This window comes from Lithobates pipiens, unplaced genomic scaffold (genome assembly GCF_037356315.1).
Source record: "Lithobates pipiens isolate NorthernLeopardFrog02 unplaced genomic scaffold, aLitPip1_a1.2 Scaffold_8, whole genome shotgun sequence".
Taxonomy (NCBI): domain Eukaryota; kingdom Metazoa; phylum Chordata; class Amphibia; order Anura; family Ranidae; genus Lithobates; species Lithobates pipiens.
Window position 1 is genome coordinate 118,670,411 of NW_027507903.1, and position 17,406 is coordinate 118,687,816.

The 17,406-nt window shown below is 45.3% G+C and overlaps 1 protein-coding gene across 2 annotated transcripts in view; it reads left to right on the plus strand.

Annotated features, from left to right (window-relative positions):
- Positions 1-17,406, plus strand: part of TLN2 (talin 2) — a 430,025-nt gene that overhangs the window by 199,540 nt on the left and 213,079 nt on the right. For both annotated transcript variants that reach the window (XM_077472779.1, XM_077472780.1), the window contains exons 12-14: positions 9,752-9,853; positions 10,328-10,404; positions 15,621-15,804. In XM_077472779.1, the coding sequence (XP_077328905.1) occupies positions 9,752-9,853; positions 10,328-10,404; positions 15,621-15,804 (363 nt within the window). The remainder of the gene's footprint in view (positions 1-9,751; positions 9,854-10,327; positions 10,405-15,620; positions 15,805-17,406) is intronic.

Sequence of the window (17,406 nt, forward strand, 5' to 3'; positions counted from 1 at the left end):
TGGGTTACCCCACAGTGACTGGGCCGGAGACCAGCAATTCGGTTTCGCAAACCTTCGCCCCGCTACTCGCCAGACCCTGAGCGTCGTCCTCATCGGGCCGGGGAGCGCCGTGTTCGCCGCCACCCCCCTGTAAACCAGCTCCTGCAAGTCCGTAAGCGAGACCACAACAGCCGCCTCCAGGCTTACAGCCCCGTTCGACCTCGACGCCGCAAACCACCACGAAACCGTAACCAGTATGGCCGCCCAGTAGTAGGCCCTTAGGTTGGGGAGAGAGAGGCCACCTACACTCGTTGGAGACTGTAAAACAGACCTAGCCAACCTGGGGGACGATCCGTTCCATATAAAAGACCCAATGAGCTTATCCGCCTCCCTGAAAAAAGACCCCGGAATCCAGCCAGGACAGTTGCGAAAAATATAATTAAATTTAGGGAGGAGTACCATTTTCAGAATATTTATGCGCCCTATGAGATTCAATGGGAGTCCGGACCAGGATTGGCACCTCTCCCGCAGGGTGCGGAGAAGAAGGAGCACATTTAGAGCATAATACCGGGCAGGATCCCTAGTCACCGTCACCCCGAGATACCTAAACTCGGTAGCCCTTTGCAGTGGGATACCACCGGCCGGCGAGGGCACCCGGTCATCCACAGGGAACAAGATTGATTTGGACCAATTTATACAAATCCCTGAAAAGGAACCAAATTCGTTGAAAATCTCGAGAGCCTCCGATAGCGACGGACCCGTATCGTTTAAATAGAGAAGGGCATCGTCGGCGTACAGGGAAATCCGTTCTTCCAGGTCCCCCTTCCGAAAACCCCTAATGACCGACGACTCTCTAATGAGGATTGCCAGGGGTTCCAGGGCCAGGGCAAACAACCCGGGCGATAGAGGGCACCCCTGCCGGGTACCCCTCTGAAGAGAGAGGGGTTCCGATAGCCAAGCGTTAGTGCGCACCCTGGCCCTGGGAGCCCTGTAGAGCAATCTGAGCCATCTCGTAAATACAGGGCCGAACCCGAAGCAACCGAGCACCTCCCAGAGGAATCCCCACTCCACCGAGTCAAATGCCTTCTCGGCATCGAGAGAGGCAATTGCACGGGACCCCGGTGTCTCATGAACTATAGAGAGGTTAAAGAACAATCGCCTAATGTTGATATCGGTGCCCTTTCCAGGCATAAAACCCGTTTGATCGGCGTGAATCAGGGTCGAAATTACCGAATTCAATCTAGTGGCCAGAATCTTCGCTAACAGCTTGGCATCCACATTCAAGAGAGAAATTGGACGGTAAGCCCCACAATCCCGAGGGTCCTTGCCCAGTTTTGGAATGAGGACAATGATAGCATCCCCCATAGAGTCCGGGAGGGAGTCCTCCTCTCCAAGCCCATCAAGGAGGCACTTAAATTTAGGAGCCAGCACATCGCTATGTTGGGAGTAAAACTCCGCCGGCAGACCATCAGCGCCCGGAGCCTTGCCCGCTTGAAGGCCTCCAATCGCCAACTGGATCTCCTCCAGCGTAATCGCCCCGTCCAGCATCGTCCTCTGCTCTGCAGACAACACCGGAAAGGGGATGCCCGCCAGATAGCCCGTCAGTGCGGCATCCGAGTAGCCCCGCCTAGACTCATACACCCCTTTAAAAAATTCATAAAACCTATTATTGATGTCCTCAGGGGAGGTGAGTTCCCGTCCCTGAGCATCACGGATACTGGCAATGTGTGTGGAAGCCGAGCGAACCTTCGCCAGCCATGCCAACAGCCTACCGTTCTTATTGCCATATTCAAAAATCCTCTGCTTCGAGTGTAGCAGCGAATCCTGGGTCTGAGACACAGCCAGCAGGGAAACATCCCGGACTGCCTCCTGCCACCTCCGATAGGCCTCCTCCCCTCCCGTGCGAACATACTCCGCCTCCCACCTGCCACATCGCCCCTCCAGGTCCGTAAGGGATTTAGACGCTTCCTTGCGCAATAAGGCAATATTGGAGATGTAATGTCCCCGGAGCACAGCTTTAAATGAGTCCCACACAATAGAGCCTTTCTCAAAGTCAGCATTATGCTGCCAGAAATTACTGACAGCCTCTTCAGTACTTTCCCGCAACCGCTCATCAGTGGCCCAGAACCCGGACAGACGCCACACCCTCGAATTAGGCGGGCGGGACAATGACAAGGTAAGCATGAGTGGGGCATGGTCAGAGATCCCCCTAGGCAGGTGTCGCACAGACCTGGTCCATCTCAGGGCCCCAGGAGAGGCATAAGCCAGGTCTATGCGAGACATCGCCCGGTGAGTAGCAGAGTGGCAAGTGAATTCACGGTCACTGGGATGAAAGTGGCGCCAGAGATCAGTAAGGGAAAAGGTGTCAGCCCAACTCTGAAGTTCCCCCCCAGCCCGGGAGGTAGAGCGCAGTCTGTCCAGGTCCTGCTGAGGCACCAAGTTAAAATCCCCAACCAAGAGAATCTCCGAGGTATGAAAACCCAAGGCCAAATGCATGATATCATATAGCAGCTGCCCATTTGCCGGGGGGGGGGGGTAGAGGCCCACCAACACCATATCTTTATCATATACAGACAAATGTAGAAGCACAAACCGGCCCCCGGGGTCCGTCCGCACCTCCTTGACCTGAACCGGGAGGGACCTGTGGATCAGGACACTGACACCTCTAGCGTAGTTGGAATAAGTTGCGTGGTAATGAGTGCCCACCCAGGCCCTGCGGACCCCAAGTATCCGCGAGCCAAGCAGGTGTGTTTCTTGAAGTATACAAATGTGGGGGTTAAATCTCTGCAAAAATTTGAAAACTAGAGAACGTTTGGTCGCCGAGTTAAGGCCTCGGACATTCCAAGAGATAAGCGAGATCTCACCCATCAGGCCAGGAAAGCATATAAAGTGTCACAATCCACAGGATCCCCCCCCCACCCCAGACCCCCCCCCCCAGCAGCCCCCCAGAGAACGGTGCAAGTTGAGCATATCCATACCAGGCTATAGAGAAAAGTGAGCATGTCCCCCTGAGCCATAAAGACACTCCAACATTAACGAAAACAACAAAAAAACAGAAAAAGAAAAAGAAACACAACCCCATCTGCATCGGCAGATATAAACAGTCCCCCCCTCCCCGCACCCCCCCCCCCCAAACCCGGGGGCACTTTAATCCCCCAAACCAGTAACCAAAGCATCTGCTATGGAGGGCACAGAAACATAGCGTGAGGTTCTGCGCAAAGGCACCAGTGGGCCATAGAGATGCTGACCAAGTATAACAAATCTCCCACCTCCCGGTGGGGTTCCAAACTTTTGTTGCAACAGACAGTCCCGGAATAAGCTCCCCGAGCGGGAGACCTGCGGGGGAGAAAATAACCAGTTCGATCGCAAGACATGCAATAAATACATTACCCCCCCGGGCTCCGAGCGGCCACAAGTCCAGGATAATAAAGAAAGTACTTCTGATGAGCTACTCCCCGCCACAGCAACGCATATCGTCCATGATTCCATGTCCCCGAAGCTCCGCCACTAAGTCCATACTGTGCAGACAGGCTCCAACAAATCCAGCGGAGGCAGACGACCACAGGCTATGACCCGATGGGGGCCGCGGCAACTGCAATAAGTACGAACATCAGCCGTCCAAGCCAGCAACGGACGTTATAGTTACAGGCGTTCGTTCCCAAAACGTTCGTTGAAGTATATGTCCATGCGTACAGTGGGCAAGTCACGAATACGAAAAGTGAGAAATCCCCTCGGAACTCACGACTAACAGGAGAGTCTCACACATAAGGTAAGTAAGAGAGGCCGGGGGGAGAAGAGTACAAGTAAACCAAGACAGGGAAGACAGCAAACGTGTACCTCTACCACCGAAGCTCACCGACGCGGAGGGAGGGAGTCCAGCCAGGCCGCAGCTTCACGCGGATCAGTGAAAAATCTGGTGGCCTCTCCATCCTGCACCCGCAGCCGGGCCGGGAAGAGAACGCTGTATTTAATATTTCGAGCGCGCAGACCAGCCTTCACATGATCAAACGACCTTCGCAGCTTCTGTGTCTCCAGAGAGTAATCCGGGAACAGCATTATTGTGGCATTCTGGTATGTGAGATCTCCCGTCCGACGGGCCGCCCTGAGTGCTTCGTCTCGATCCCGAAAGTGCAGGAGCCAGAAGATGAGTGTGCGCGGTCGCGCACCCGGAGGTCCCGGGGTGGGGGGAACCCGATGCGCCCTCTCAACTGTAAAATAGGACGAGAATTGCGCTTCAGGAAGAAGGCCACGCAGCAGCTCCTCCACAAATACGGTGGGGTTCCTTCCCTCAACTCCCTCGGGCAGGCCGACGATACGGAGATTGTTCCGCCGGTTCCTGTTCTCGGCGTCGTCAGCTTTATACTCCAGGGCCCGCACTCGTGTGTGGAGGGTGCGTATGGATTCCACGTGCTCCGAGGTAAGGTCCTCCACTCTGCTCACACGTTGCTCCGTCTCCGCCACCCGCGACCGCAGCTTATCCAGGTCCTGACGTACCAGGCCGACATCCAGTTGCACAGCCTCAATCTTGTTAGTCAGCGCCGCCTGACAGGAGGCAATAGCCGCCATGACCTCCCGGAATCCAATCTCGACGTCCACCTCCCAGTCCTCCATCTCCGTTTGGGACGCCATATTGCGCGCCTGCACGAGGGGAGCCGCCGCCTGCAGGGCCAGAGCCGGGGCTGGGTCCGGGTAAGAATGCTTTTTCCCCTTGCGTTTTGTCCTGCCTGACATCCGGAGCTCAGGGATGTAGGTACCAGGTGGGTTCAAAGTTCGGAAATTAGTGGCCGGATAAGAAAGGTCAGCAGAGCTCTGGCAACCACAACCTCTCAGGTCGCCATCTTGGACACGCCCCCCCCTATCTACCCTTTAAAAGAAAGATTTGTATACTTACCTATGCTGAGGGCACTCCAGGCCAGTCACATGATTGGGTCCCAGCGCCAGCTTCAGCAAAGAGCTCAGGGGATGTCGTCACCCCACCCAGGCTTACTGTGGAATATCCATTGTTGGTTGTCCTCCCTCCTTACACTCGGACCGGATCGCCCTCAGCATAGTTGAGTATACAGATCTTTCCTTTCACAGGTTCATTATTTGACTCAACTTCCACTTTGAAGTGTATTTTCAGCCAAAACCTTTTTTTAGGATAGACAGGGAAAGAGTTAAAAATCCTATTGGAATTTTACTGCCATTTGGGGCGCTGTTACAGAGATTTACCCTTCTTTCCCGTCCTGGTGATGTTTTACCAGATGGGGTAGTGAGATGAACTCTCCAATAGCAACATAGACAGAAATAAAAATGTTCTTCTGCTGTTGCGGGTTTTTCCTATTTTCCTGTCCTCCTGAAAACCGTTTCAATAGACGAATCTCTCCAACAGAGTCCCAGAAAGCACTCCGTTCAAAACTAGAAAAATGTTTGTATGACATACTTTTAGGAAATTATGTGGACGATGTTTTTTGTTTTTGTTTTTTTGTGAAAGTATGCTGACATCTACTATATTTATATTGTGATGGGTTCGTTTTACATTTATATAGTGATATCTATTGTGTATACAAAAAAAGGGACAATTCACCACCTCCCAATTCATCACAATATTGTCTCTTATTCAATAGTCTGTTAGTGGTAATAAAATCTACAGATTTGTTTTGTTTTAAATGGCCCCTGTAGGTTTTTCTCATAATGTGGTAGCACGCTAGCCCACTATGACAGACTTTATTTTAAAACACAGCCCTCCAATGTTGAGCTATGACTTCTTCCAGCGCTTCCATCTTCATCTGGTCTTCATTCTGGGTTTCCACTCTCTGGGCAACGGTGATGTCACTCCTGCGCATGCGCACAGGAGTCATGATTGTGGCATAGGGCTCTCTGCATTCACGGCACGCTTGGTGAGCTACTGCACATGCACCTGTGATGTCATCTGCTGTGCCCTTTGTGAACATATTCTAAACAGCGCAAGTTTAGAAAATGTTCACGGTACCTACAGGGTAAGCCTTATTATAAACGTACTTGTAGATACAAGTTAATAATAAGCATTGACTACTGCCTTAAATTATTGTAACCTTGAGCAATTTCCCACGCACTTTAAAAGATTTTTCTTTTTCATACATTATGAGACACAGAGTCAGGCTAGTTAGTATTCATTACCTGCTTGGTTATATTTCATAATTAGGTGAATGGACACAGGTAGACCAAAGGTCTTCAGACAGGAAGTGATCCCCTATATAACCCCTCCCATACAGGAAGCACTTCAGTTTTTTTACCAGTGTCTCTAGTCCCACAAACTCTCTGAGCTCCAGGTCTCTAGTACCACGAACGGTTCCAAAATTGAATCAAGGGATTGATCGATCGGATCCATTTGACACAGGCTTTTATGCTTAGATAAATGGTACCCGAGCCTCACAAAGAAGACTCAAGATCCTGGGAGGTTGTGCCTTTAAGGTGGCCTCCAGGTGCTGGACCCTGCGGAGTGGAAATCCTGGACACTACAGCGCTAAGGCATTTCCTGCAGAGTGCTGTACATGTCCATGGTAGTGGACACTAAACATGAAAGGGTACCCAGTCCTTGAAGGTCCAAGTGACAGGAATCTGCCATGAAGGGTGAAGATTGGGCTCTTAGCGTCTAAGTGGCCCTGCGCCTGGACGGGTAAGTGAAACCCCTTTATTTTATTATTGTGGGGGGTCCCATTGATTGTAACAATCAGTCAAGCTAGCTAAAGGCTGGTCACCTGTGTGCGGTGAACATATGGGGGAGTTCTTGGCTAGCTGTGGGTGTTTGAAAGTGTAATATTTTTTTTTTGCTTGTGTCTGGCTGTTTTTTACCTGTGCGCCATTTTACCATGGTGCGCCATTTCGCCTTGGTTCACCATGGCGAACGTGTGTTCGCAAGAGCACCGCTGGGCTCAGGAGTTTGGCGGCCGCGGCACACATGGCTTCGCCCGCACATGTGGCGTAGTCTTTATCTTGGTGCACGAAAATATGCGTCATGCACGAATACAGTGATGTCCATTTGCCGGGACCGTGCACATGCGTGCGCGCACGCGCATAGAATGTTCCGGCGCAAGCTCAACTTATTTAAACTGCGCAGGCCAAGTATGTGGTGCTTCGGGAAGGCAGCTGTGGGACACAGAGCAGGCTCTGAACAAACACTTGCAGTGTTTCATTGTTCCTTACCCAAGTTACATGAGTCATCAGGTGTTGCTCGGCAGGCTAAAGGTGCTTAGCAGGATTGTTGCATAAGGGAGTGGTTACCCCTATTAAAGGGTCTCCCTTCTAAGGTGTTTTAATTACACCCAAGTACACTGTTTGCAGGCATTGAATGTCTTCCAAAAAGAGGAGCGGTGCTAACACCACAGGGAAGGGCACGCCTATGTCATCAGTAGTTCCTGATAAACCTAGTTGTATCCCTAGTGTTGTATCTCCTCAAAGACCAGAGGCTGGTGGTTGCAGGATCAGAACCTGCGAAAGGCAAAACCCTTTCTCCCGGTAACTTGGAGAGTACTGACTACAGACGCCAGTCTCTCAGACTGGGGAGTGACCCTAGACAGGCTCACAGCTCAGAGGAAATGGTCAGGGACAGAGCAGACCCTACTTATCAATGTCCTAGAATTATGGGCAGTACGTCTCCCTATGGTCCTGGATGGTGCAGCTTCAGGACAGCCCAATCAAGGTTCAGTCTGACAATGCCAAGGCAGTGGCCTATATAAACCACCAAGGCGGTAGCAGGAGTGCTTCAGCTTGAGGAGGAAGGAGGTGAACTCCATACTAGCCTGGGCAGAGGGACATGTGCCAATTATATTGGCAATCCATATCCCGGGAGTAGAGAACTGGGAGGCGGATTTTCTTAGCCACTAGCAGATCTGCCCGGGGGAATGGTCCCTACACCCAGAGGTGCTTCAGAAAATTTGCCGACGTTTGGGGTTGCCAGAGGTCGACCTACTGGCATCCAGGTTCAACAACAAGCTTACAGCAGTTTGTGTCTCAAACAAGAAATCCTCTGGCAATTGGAGCAGATGCTCTGATAGTTCCATGGAGCCAGTACTCCCTGGTTTATGCTTTCCCTCCAATCCCTCTCTTTCCACATTTGTTGCGCAGGATTTGGAGAGAGGGGATTCCAGTCATTCTGGTGGCACCAGCCTGGCCCAGGCCCTGGTTCCCAGAGATTGGGACTGGCAATAGACGAGCCATGGGCGCTTCCACATCGCCCTGATCTACTGTCTCAAGGTCCTATATTCCATCCCAATTTACAGTCTCTAAATGTGACAGGCATGGCTATTGAAGCCAGGGTGTTAAAGGACTGTGCAACCTCAGGACCAGTGGTGTCTACTCTAGTGACTGCTAGAAAAGCTACCGCTAGGAAGATTTATCATAAGGTCTGGAAGACTTATATTGCTTGGTGTAAAGCCAGAAAATGGCATCCTCGGAAAATATGTGATTGGGAGAATTCTCTCTTTTCTACAGTCAGCTGTGGAAATTAAATTAGCTTTAGGTATAATCAGAGGTCACGTTTCGGCCCTATCAGTATTTTTCCAAAGGCCTTTAGCCTCCCATTCACTGATCCGAACCTTTATGCTCGGGGCAGTTCACTTTCCCCCCATTAGGTTACCTATGTGTCCTTGGGACTTGAACTTGATGCTGTCTGTGTTAAAGAAACAACCATTTGAACCTATTCAGGAAATTCCATTAGACTTGCTGTCACGCAAGCTAGCCTTCCTGATGGCTATCACCTGGCTAGAAGGGTATTGGAGTTGGCGGCCCTTTCATGCAGGGAACCATACTTGATCCTTTACCACGACGGGGTTGTGTTACAACCTGTTCCACCCTTTTTGCCAAAAGTGGTGTCTGCCTTTTATTTAAATCGGTCATTATTTCTCTCAGCCTCGTTTGACGGAAGAGAGATGACTGCATTCTTTGGACGTTGTCCAGGCAGTCGAGGTTTATTTGTCTAGATCTGCAGAGATCCGAGGTTCAGACTTTTTGTTTTACCAAAGAAGGGGCAGGCAGCTTCCATTGCCAATTTGGGTCCGTCAATTGATCATTCAGGCCTACAGTCGGAAACCTAAAGCTTCCTCCCTTTAGGATGAGAGCTCATTCTACCAGGGGTGTATGAACCTCCTGGGCTTTTCGCCATCGGGTATCTGTGGCTCAGATTTGTAAGGCTGCGACCTGGTCTTCAGTGCATACGTTCACAAAATGTTATCAAGTGGATGTTCGAGCAGCCGGGGATTCAGCTTTCGGCAGCAGTGTACTGTGGGCTGCCGTAGAAGTACTGATGGCTATTGTTTGGCAAGGTTTCTCCCTCCCTTCATAGCTATTGCTCTGGGATGTCTCAACAGGTAATGAATATTAGCCTGTGTCCCATGATGTATGAAAAAGAAAACAATGATTTTACAGGTAAGAATGACATAAAAATCCTTTCTTTAAGTACATCATGGAACACAGAGATCACCCCTCCCCCCCTCTTTTTTGAGGAGTCAGTGCTTGCTACAAAACTGAAGTGCCTCCTGTATGGGAGAGGTTATATAGGGGATCACTTCCTTTCTGAAGTCCTTTGGTCTACCAGTGTCCATTCACCTAATGATGAATTATAACCCAGCAGGTAATCAATATTAGCTTGACTCTGTGTCCCATGATGTACTCAAAGGAAAGGATTTTACAGGTAGTTATGACGTAAAAATCCTATTTTTTTTTTTCCTTCTCTTGGTTTATATTTGTACTTTTTTTTTTTTTTTCTCTCTTATTTTCCCTCCTATACTCTGATTTAGAGTCTCTTTTTTTTCAGGACTTTGGAGAGTATCAGGAGAGCTATTATTCTGTGCAGACCACTGAAGGGGAACAGATATCACAGCTCATCGCAGGGTACATTGACATTATTCTCAAGAAGGTAGGTGTCCTTGTCTTCCAATTAGTGAACACCGCTTGTACGTAGACTCCTTATTTTTGTAAGTCACATAGTCAGTCAGTTGATACAGTTTAAATAATTCCACTAAGCTCCATTTACCTCTAAACTAACAATCACGACAATGTGTTTTAAAAATGTAATACATTCTATGAATAAATGAACAATTACTGCTTGTGGGATACTGATACCTCCAACCAAAAAACAAATGTGTTATAATTCAAACATGTAGCTGCTGTGTGCGATCACTTCTATGCACCAGCATGTTTTATCTTTTAGTGGTGGTAGCAAGCATGCACAGCATGGTTTGTACATTTTGTTCTGTGTTTTTCTTTAGCAATCCTAGCTTCAGAAACCATGATAAATAGGGCCTCTTTGTATTTTCTACCTCAGATTGCCTGCATTTTTTATAGTGTTTTTGATTGAATTTTCATTCGCTCAATTCTCACCTGTTCCCAGAAACAAAGTAAGGACCGATTTGGACTAGAAGGAGATGAAGAGTCTACAATGTTAGAAGAATCTGTTTCGCCAAAAAAGTGGGTATAGAAATATTGCAGACTACTTAATTGATTGCAACTCATCGATCTGCTTAAAGTGGAAGAAAATTCTAACTGTATTTATTCTTAAAATCCCCCCGCCAAACTTGTATAAAAAAAGATCTGTACACTTAACTATTTTGAATCCACTTTGGTCAGTCACGTGATTCCGAACCTCTGGCTTTACTGTGTCAGTAAGCAAAAATTTTTGTGCGTTGCGCTGCTGGATTATATATGTCCTGGATGGGGGGAGTGAGGAAGGAAAAAAAAAGGGGGTTTTTTATGGGGGAGGGGAAAAAGGTTTGGGGGAAAAAACCCGCTGAAGTTGATAAATTGGTGTGGCGGATTTAGGGATGTCAAGTCTGCTTATCACAGAGTTTTGCAATCCTTGCTGTGTATGTCAGTAAATGCAGCAGAAGTAATGGATAGTTGGCAGGATCACAAATTATAGTCCACAGTTACTGGTTGTGGAAAATAGTCATAGAAAGGGGATGATTTCTTTAGCACAGGCAGGTAGGCAGCATGTTCAAGGATAGAAGGTACCTTGTAAAATACATATAAACAGAAGAAAAAACAGCGCAAATCTAAGTGCAGTATTGTTGAATCAAAGACATTTAATTTGTGAAGTTATGCACTCACACTCTACCAGAAGGTTTCAGGCACATCATGTATCTAGAGGGCATCGCAGGGCTCTCGAGGAGAAGCGGTAACTCGTTCGGCTGTATCTCTCGTCCGGTGGTTCCCAGCGTCGCACGGCTTGGTGTAACAGCGTCAGGGAGGTCCGTTCGTCCGTTCGTTGTTATGTTGAGGGGCGCACTGCGATGACGTTTCGTTGTGGTTTACGTTGCACGCGTTCGGAGCATGCGTGCTCCTTCATCAGGCATCTGGGTTACTATGTTTGGAGTGGTTTAAATAGGGAAAGGGGGCAGTTCTAATTAGTCGTTTAGGTTCCACCTTATGGGGCGGAGCTGTTCCGACCAAAGCATGGTGTTGATTGCTCATGTGTTGCAGGCTGGTTGTATGTGATTATTGTGTGTGTGTCCATCAATGTATGTGGATACAAGTTGGATAGTGTGGACAAGATGTGGGAAAAAGTGATAAGAGTTGGAACTTTTTTATTTATTTAATTGTTTTAAAAATTGTTTTAAAAAATTATGAAAATACTTGTTAAAGGTATAAAATAGAAGTGGATTTTGCAAGAATTAAAAGAAGGTTGTTAAAAATTGAAAAAATACATATAAAGAATATATATATATATATATATATATATATATATATATATATATATATATATATATATATATATATATATATATATATATATATATATATATATATATAAAAAATAAATTTTTTATATATAAAAAATATATATAAAAAATATATATATAAAGAATCAATAAAAATAGAGGTAAAAATAAGGATAAAATTACAATAGGAATAAAAATAACAATAAAAAAACAATAAAAATAAAAATAAAGATAAAAATAAAAATAAAAATAGAACTAGGAATAAAAATAAATAAAAAAATAAATAGGCGGCTAAGCAATTTTAAGTCTCATTAAAAAATCTCATGGAAAAAGTGTGATGGGTAAAAATTAGACAACTGAGTTGATTTCTATGTCCTCGTTGAGGCCTCCAGGCGTGAGGGTGTCTAACGTATATATCCAAAAAGTTTCCCTCTCGCAGAGACGTTTGAAACGTTCTGCGAGGGGGAAGGATCCAGGTATCTGTACCTGGATACCTGGATCCTTCCCCCTCGCAGAACGTTTCAAACGTCTCTGCGAGAGGGAAACTTTTTGGATATATACGTTAGACACCCTCACGCCTGGAGGCCTCAACGAGGACATAGAAATCAACTCAGTTGTCTAATTTTTACCCATCACACTTTTTCCATGAGATTTTTTAATGAGACTTAAAATTGCTTAGCCGCCCCCGCCCCCCCTCCCCCCTCCCCTTCCCCCCCGCCCTCACCTCCACAAATCAGTATCCACGCGCCTTTTTCTGATCCCACTATAAGTGGGTTCACACACGTACGAGTGCGTGTGCATGCGTATGTATGTATGTATGTATGTGTGTGTATATATATATATATATATATATATATATATATATATATATATATATATGTGTGTGTGTGTGTATGTGTATGTGTGTATATATATATATATATATACAGTGGTGTGAAAAAGTGTTTGCCCCCTTCCTCATTTCCTGTTCCTTTGCATGTTTGTCACACTTAAGTGTTTCGGAACATCAAACCAATTTAAACAATAGTCAAGGACAACACAAGTAAACACAAAATGCAATTTGTAAATGAAGGTGTTTATTATTAAAGGTGAAAAAAAATCCAAACCATCATGGTCCTGTGTGAAAAAGTGATTGCCCCCCTTGTTAAAACATACTATAACTGTGGTTGTCCACACCTGAGTTCAATTTCTATAGCCACACCCAGGCCTGATTATTGCCACACCTGTTCACAATCAAGGCATCACTTAAATAGGAGCTGCTTGACACAGTAAGGTCCACCAGAAGATCCTTAAAAGCTACACATCATGCCGAGACCCAAAGAAATTCAGGAACAATTGAGAAAGAAAGTAATTGAGATCTATCAGTCTGGAAAGGGTTATAAAGCCATTTCCAAAGCTTTGGGAATCCAGCGAACCACAGTGAGAGCCATTATCCACAAATGGCGAAGACATGGAACAGTGGTGAACCTTCCCAGGAGTGGCCGGCCGCCCAAAATGACCCCAAGAGCGCAGCGACGACTCATCCAAGAGGTCACAAAAGACCCCACAACAACGTCCAAGGAACTGCAGGCCTCACTTGCCTCAGTTAAGGTCAGCGTTCATGCCTCCACCATCAGGAAAAGACTGGGCAAAAATGCCCTGCATGGCAGAGTTCCAAGGAGAAAACCACTGCTGAGCAAAAAGAACATCAAAGCTCGTCTCAATTTCTCCACAACACATCTTGATGATCCCCAAGACTTTTGGGACAACATTTTGTGGACCGATGAGACAAAAGTGGAACTCTTTGGAAGGTGTGTGTCCAAATATATCTGGCGTAGAAGGAACACTGCATTTCATAAAAAGAACATTATACCAACAGTAAAATATGGTGGTGGTAGTGTGATGGTCTGGGGCTGTTTTGCTGCTTCAGGACCTGGAAGACTTGCCGTGATAAAAGGAACTATGAATTCTGCTGTCTACCAAGAGATCCTGAAGGAGAATGTCCGACCATCTGTTCGTGTACTCAAGCTGAAACCAACTTGGGTTCTGCAGCAGGACAATGATCCTAAACACACCAGCAAGTCCACCACCGAATGGCTGAAGAAAAGCAAAATGAAGACTTTGGAGTGGCCTAGCCAAAGTCCTGACCTGAATCATATTGAGATGTTGTGGTATGACCTTAAAAAGGCCGTTCATGCTCGAAAACCCTCTAATGTAACTGAATTAGGACAATTCTGCAAAGATGAGTGGGCCAAAATTCCTCCAGGACGCTGTAAAAGCCTCATTGCACGTTATCGCAAACGCTTGGTTGCAGTTGTTGCTGCTAAGGGTGGCCCAACCAGTTATTAGGTTTAGGGGGCAATCACTTTTTCACACAGGGCCATGATGGTTTGGATTTTTTTTCACCTTTAATAATAAACACCTTCATTTACAAATTGCATTTTGTGTTTACTTGTGTTGTCCTTGACTATTGTTTAAATTGGTTTGATGTTCCGAAACACTTAAGTGTGACAAACATGCAAAGGAACAGGAAATGAGGAAGGGGGCAAACACTTTTTCACACCACTGTATATATGTGTATGTTCTGCTCTAACATCCACGTCTCATTTTAACACCATTTTATTGTATTTTACAGTACCAAATTCTCACAATATCAAATCCTATCAATATACATGTCTCTCACCATGTTATGTCATAATACCCACCATAGAAATATACCTTCAGCAATTTAATTAACAATTTTTTGCCCCTTTTTCATTTTAATTTTATTTTTATTCCTAGTTCTATTTTTATTTTTATTTTTATCTTTATTTTTATTGTTTTTTTATTGTTATTTTTATTCCTATTGTAATTTTATCCTTATTTTTACCTCTATTTTTATTGATTCTTTATATATTTTTTATATATATTTTTTATATATAAAAAATTTCTTTTATATATATATATATATATATATATATATATATATATTCTTTATATGTATTTTCTATGTATTTTTTCAATTTTTAACAACCTTCTTTTAATTCTTGCAAAATCCACTTCTATTTTATACCTTTAACAAGTATTTTCATAATTTTTTAAAACAATTTTTAAAACAATGAAATAAATAAAAAAGTTCCAACTCTTATCACTTTTTCCCACATCTTGTCCACACTATCCAACTTGTATCCACATACATTGATGGACACACACACAATAATCACATACAACCAGCCTGCAACACATGAGCAATCAACACCATGCTTTGGTCGGAACAGCTCCGCCCCATAAGGTGGAACCTAAACGACTAATTAGAACTGCCCCCTTTCCCTATTTAAACCACTCCAAACATAGTAACCCAGATGCCTGATGAAGGAGCACGCATGCTCCGAACGCGTGCAACGTAAACCACAACGAAACGTCATCGCAGTGCGCCCCTCAACATAACAACGAACGGACGAACGGACCTCCCTGACGCTGTTACACCAAGCCGTGCGACGCTGGGAACCACCGGCGCCACCGGACGAGAGATACAGCCGAACGAGTTACCGCTTCTCCTCGAGAGCCCTGCGATGCCCTCTAGATACATGATGTGCCTGAAACCTTCTGGTAGAGTGTGAGTGCATAACTTCACAAATTAAATGTCTTTGATTCAACAATACTGCACTTAGATTGGCGCTGTTTTTTCTTCTGTTTACTGTGTCAGTAAGCAGCTGCTACAGGGGAGAGGAGGGAGCATCGTCAACAGCTGGGCTATGGGTGATGTCATGGCTCCCAGAATTCAGCGCTGTTGTTGAGCATGCTATGACATAGAGCTGCAGGTTCACATGACCGGATCAGATTGAAAATGGGTACATATAGAGATTAGGCTGAATAGCTGGGGGAAAGGGGGAGGGAACATTTTTAAGAATCAGTATTGTTAAGGTTTTCTTCCACTGTAAGTGCTACCGCTAACTTTAAAAATTGTGGTTACTAAACTTTAATTTGTAAGCATTTTTCTGTTCCCAGATCAACAATTCTTCAGCAGCAACAACTTACCCGTCCAGGAAAGCTTGAACATGGCACAGTTGCACTACCTGCTATTATACGCTCAGGATCTAGTGGCCCAGAGACGTTCAATGTAGGCACTATGCCATCTGCCCAGCAACAACTTACTACAGGCCAGATGCACAGAGGTCACATGCCACCCCTGGTAAGCTACTATATTTAGAAATAATTTATGTGTGTTAAATGAAAATGACAGGAATGATAGCTTCAGTGTAAGACTCATGAAAATTACAAAAGAAAGATCAACACAGCATATAATTTTTGTTTTTCTTATATATCCTAATATTTCTTAAACCTAGCCATGATCTCTTTTGAAGTAAATGTGAAGAGGAGGTGGTTTTTCTCCTGCTTGGCACCCCTGTAATTTCCTTATTCACATTTGTACTTAGTAACTAAATGCTGTTGTGTTCTGTTAGATGAAGTCCCTTGCTCTAGGCAATCAATCAGTTTCCTAATGGCACCTAGTCATGCAAAATAAATACTTTATCAAGTGACTCTGCTAATTAGCTTCATGAAGGGCTGTTACTCTTCAGATTAAGCACAGCTGAGAGTGTTAGAAGAATGTATTATGGGAAAGCCTATTAAAATGCTGCAAAAAAATGTTTTACCCAAAAATGGAAGAATGAAAAAGATAAAAGAATGAACACAGCTGTTATGGTGTAAATTGAAAGTGAACAGCAATTCCTAAAAAAAAAAAAGACCTATTTAAAGACGCAAAATATTAGAATTTCTAATGAGGACTTTTTCAAGGCTTGTACAGATCTAAAGTCTATCTGAGCAAAAGCATTTTTTGTTTTGTTTTTGTCCAGCGAAGGATGACTAAAACATCTGTCTGTTTTTTTGCTGTCTGTGTCCCTATTGGGGAGGTTAAAGCTAGCCATACACTAGTAGCTTTTCTAACAAACTTTGTAAAAAAAAAAAATCTCACAGTACATTTGAATAATCAAAAATGCTTAAAAATGTTGTTTTGCTTTAAAGTAATTGTAAGGGCTTGTTTGTTATTTCAAAAATAAAAACAAAAAATGTCATACTTACCTCCACTGTGCAGCTCGTTTTGCAGAGTGGCCCGATCCTTGTCTTATTGGGTCCCCCGGTGTCTCTCGTGGCTCCTCCCCACATCAGATGACCCCCTTGGAGAAGCACTCTCCTGGGGGGTTACCTTGCAGGCGTGCTCCTGAGTCCATTATTCGGCGTCCATAGACAAGAATGCCAGACTCGGCCCCGCCCCCAGGTGCTCTCGACATTGGATTTGATCGACAGCAGCGGGAGCCAATGGCTGCGCTGCTATCAATTTATCCAATCAAGAGCCGGGACCCTGTGGAGGCCGGAATGCGCCGCAAATCCGACGGTAAAACGCCACTAAAAATAGCGGCGTTTCACCGCCGACGCTACGGGCGGAGCAGTGTAAAAGGGACCTAACAAAAGGTAGGAATCTGCAGCAAAGTTTGTTAAAATACCTGCAATGCACATGGATCAACCAGAGGGGAATGTTTTTTCTCAACAAAAGTGGAGTCAAACTTAAATTTTTCTTGTCACTGCAGTCAAAAAAAATCAAACCATAATCTGACGATTCGAAAAGCAGAGGGTCCTTAATAAAATTCTTCTAGTGTTTAGCAAACTTAAAGCTTCTGTACTGGTGACCATTTTTACCAAGAAAAAAAATTGGGAGGAAATCCAAAATGTTACAGTCCTCTCCAAAAAAGAGGCAAAGAAAAAGCTTTCCAATGAAGACAACTTTTTCCGTGGA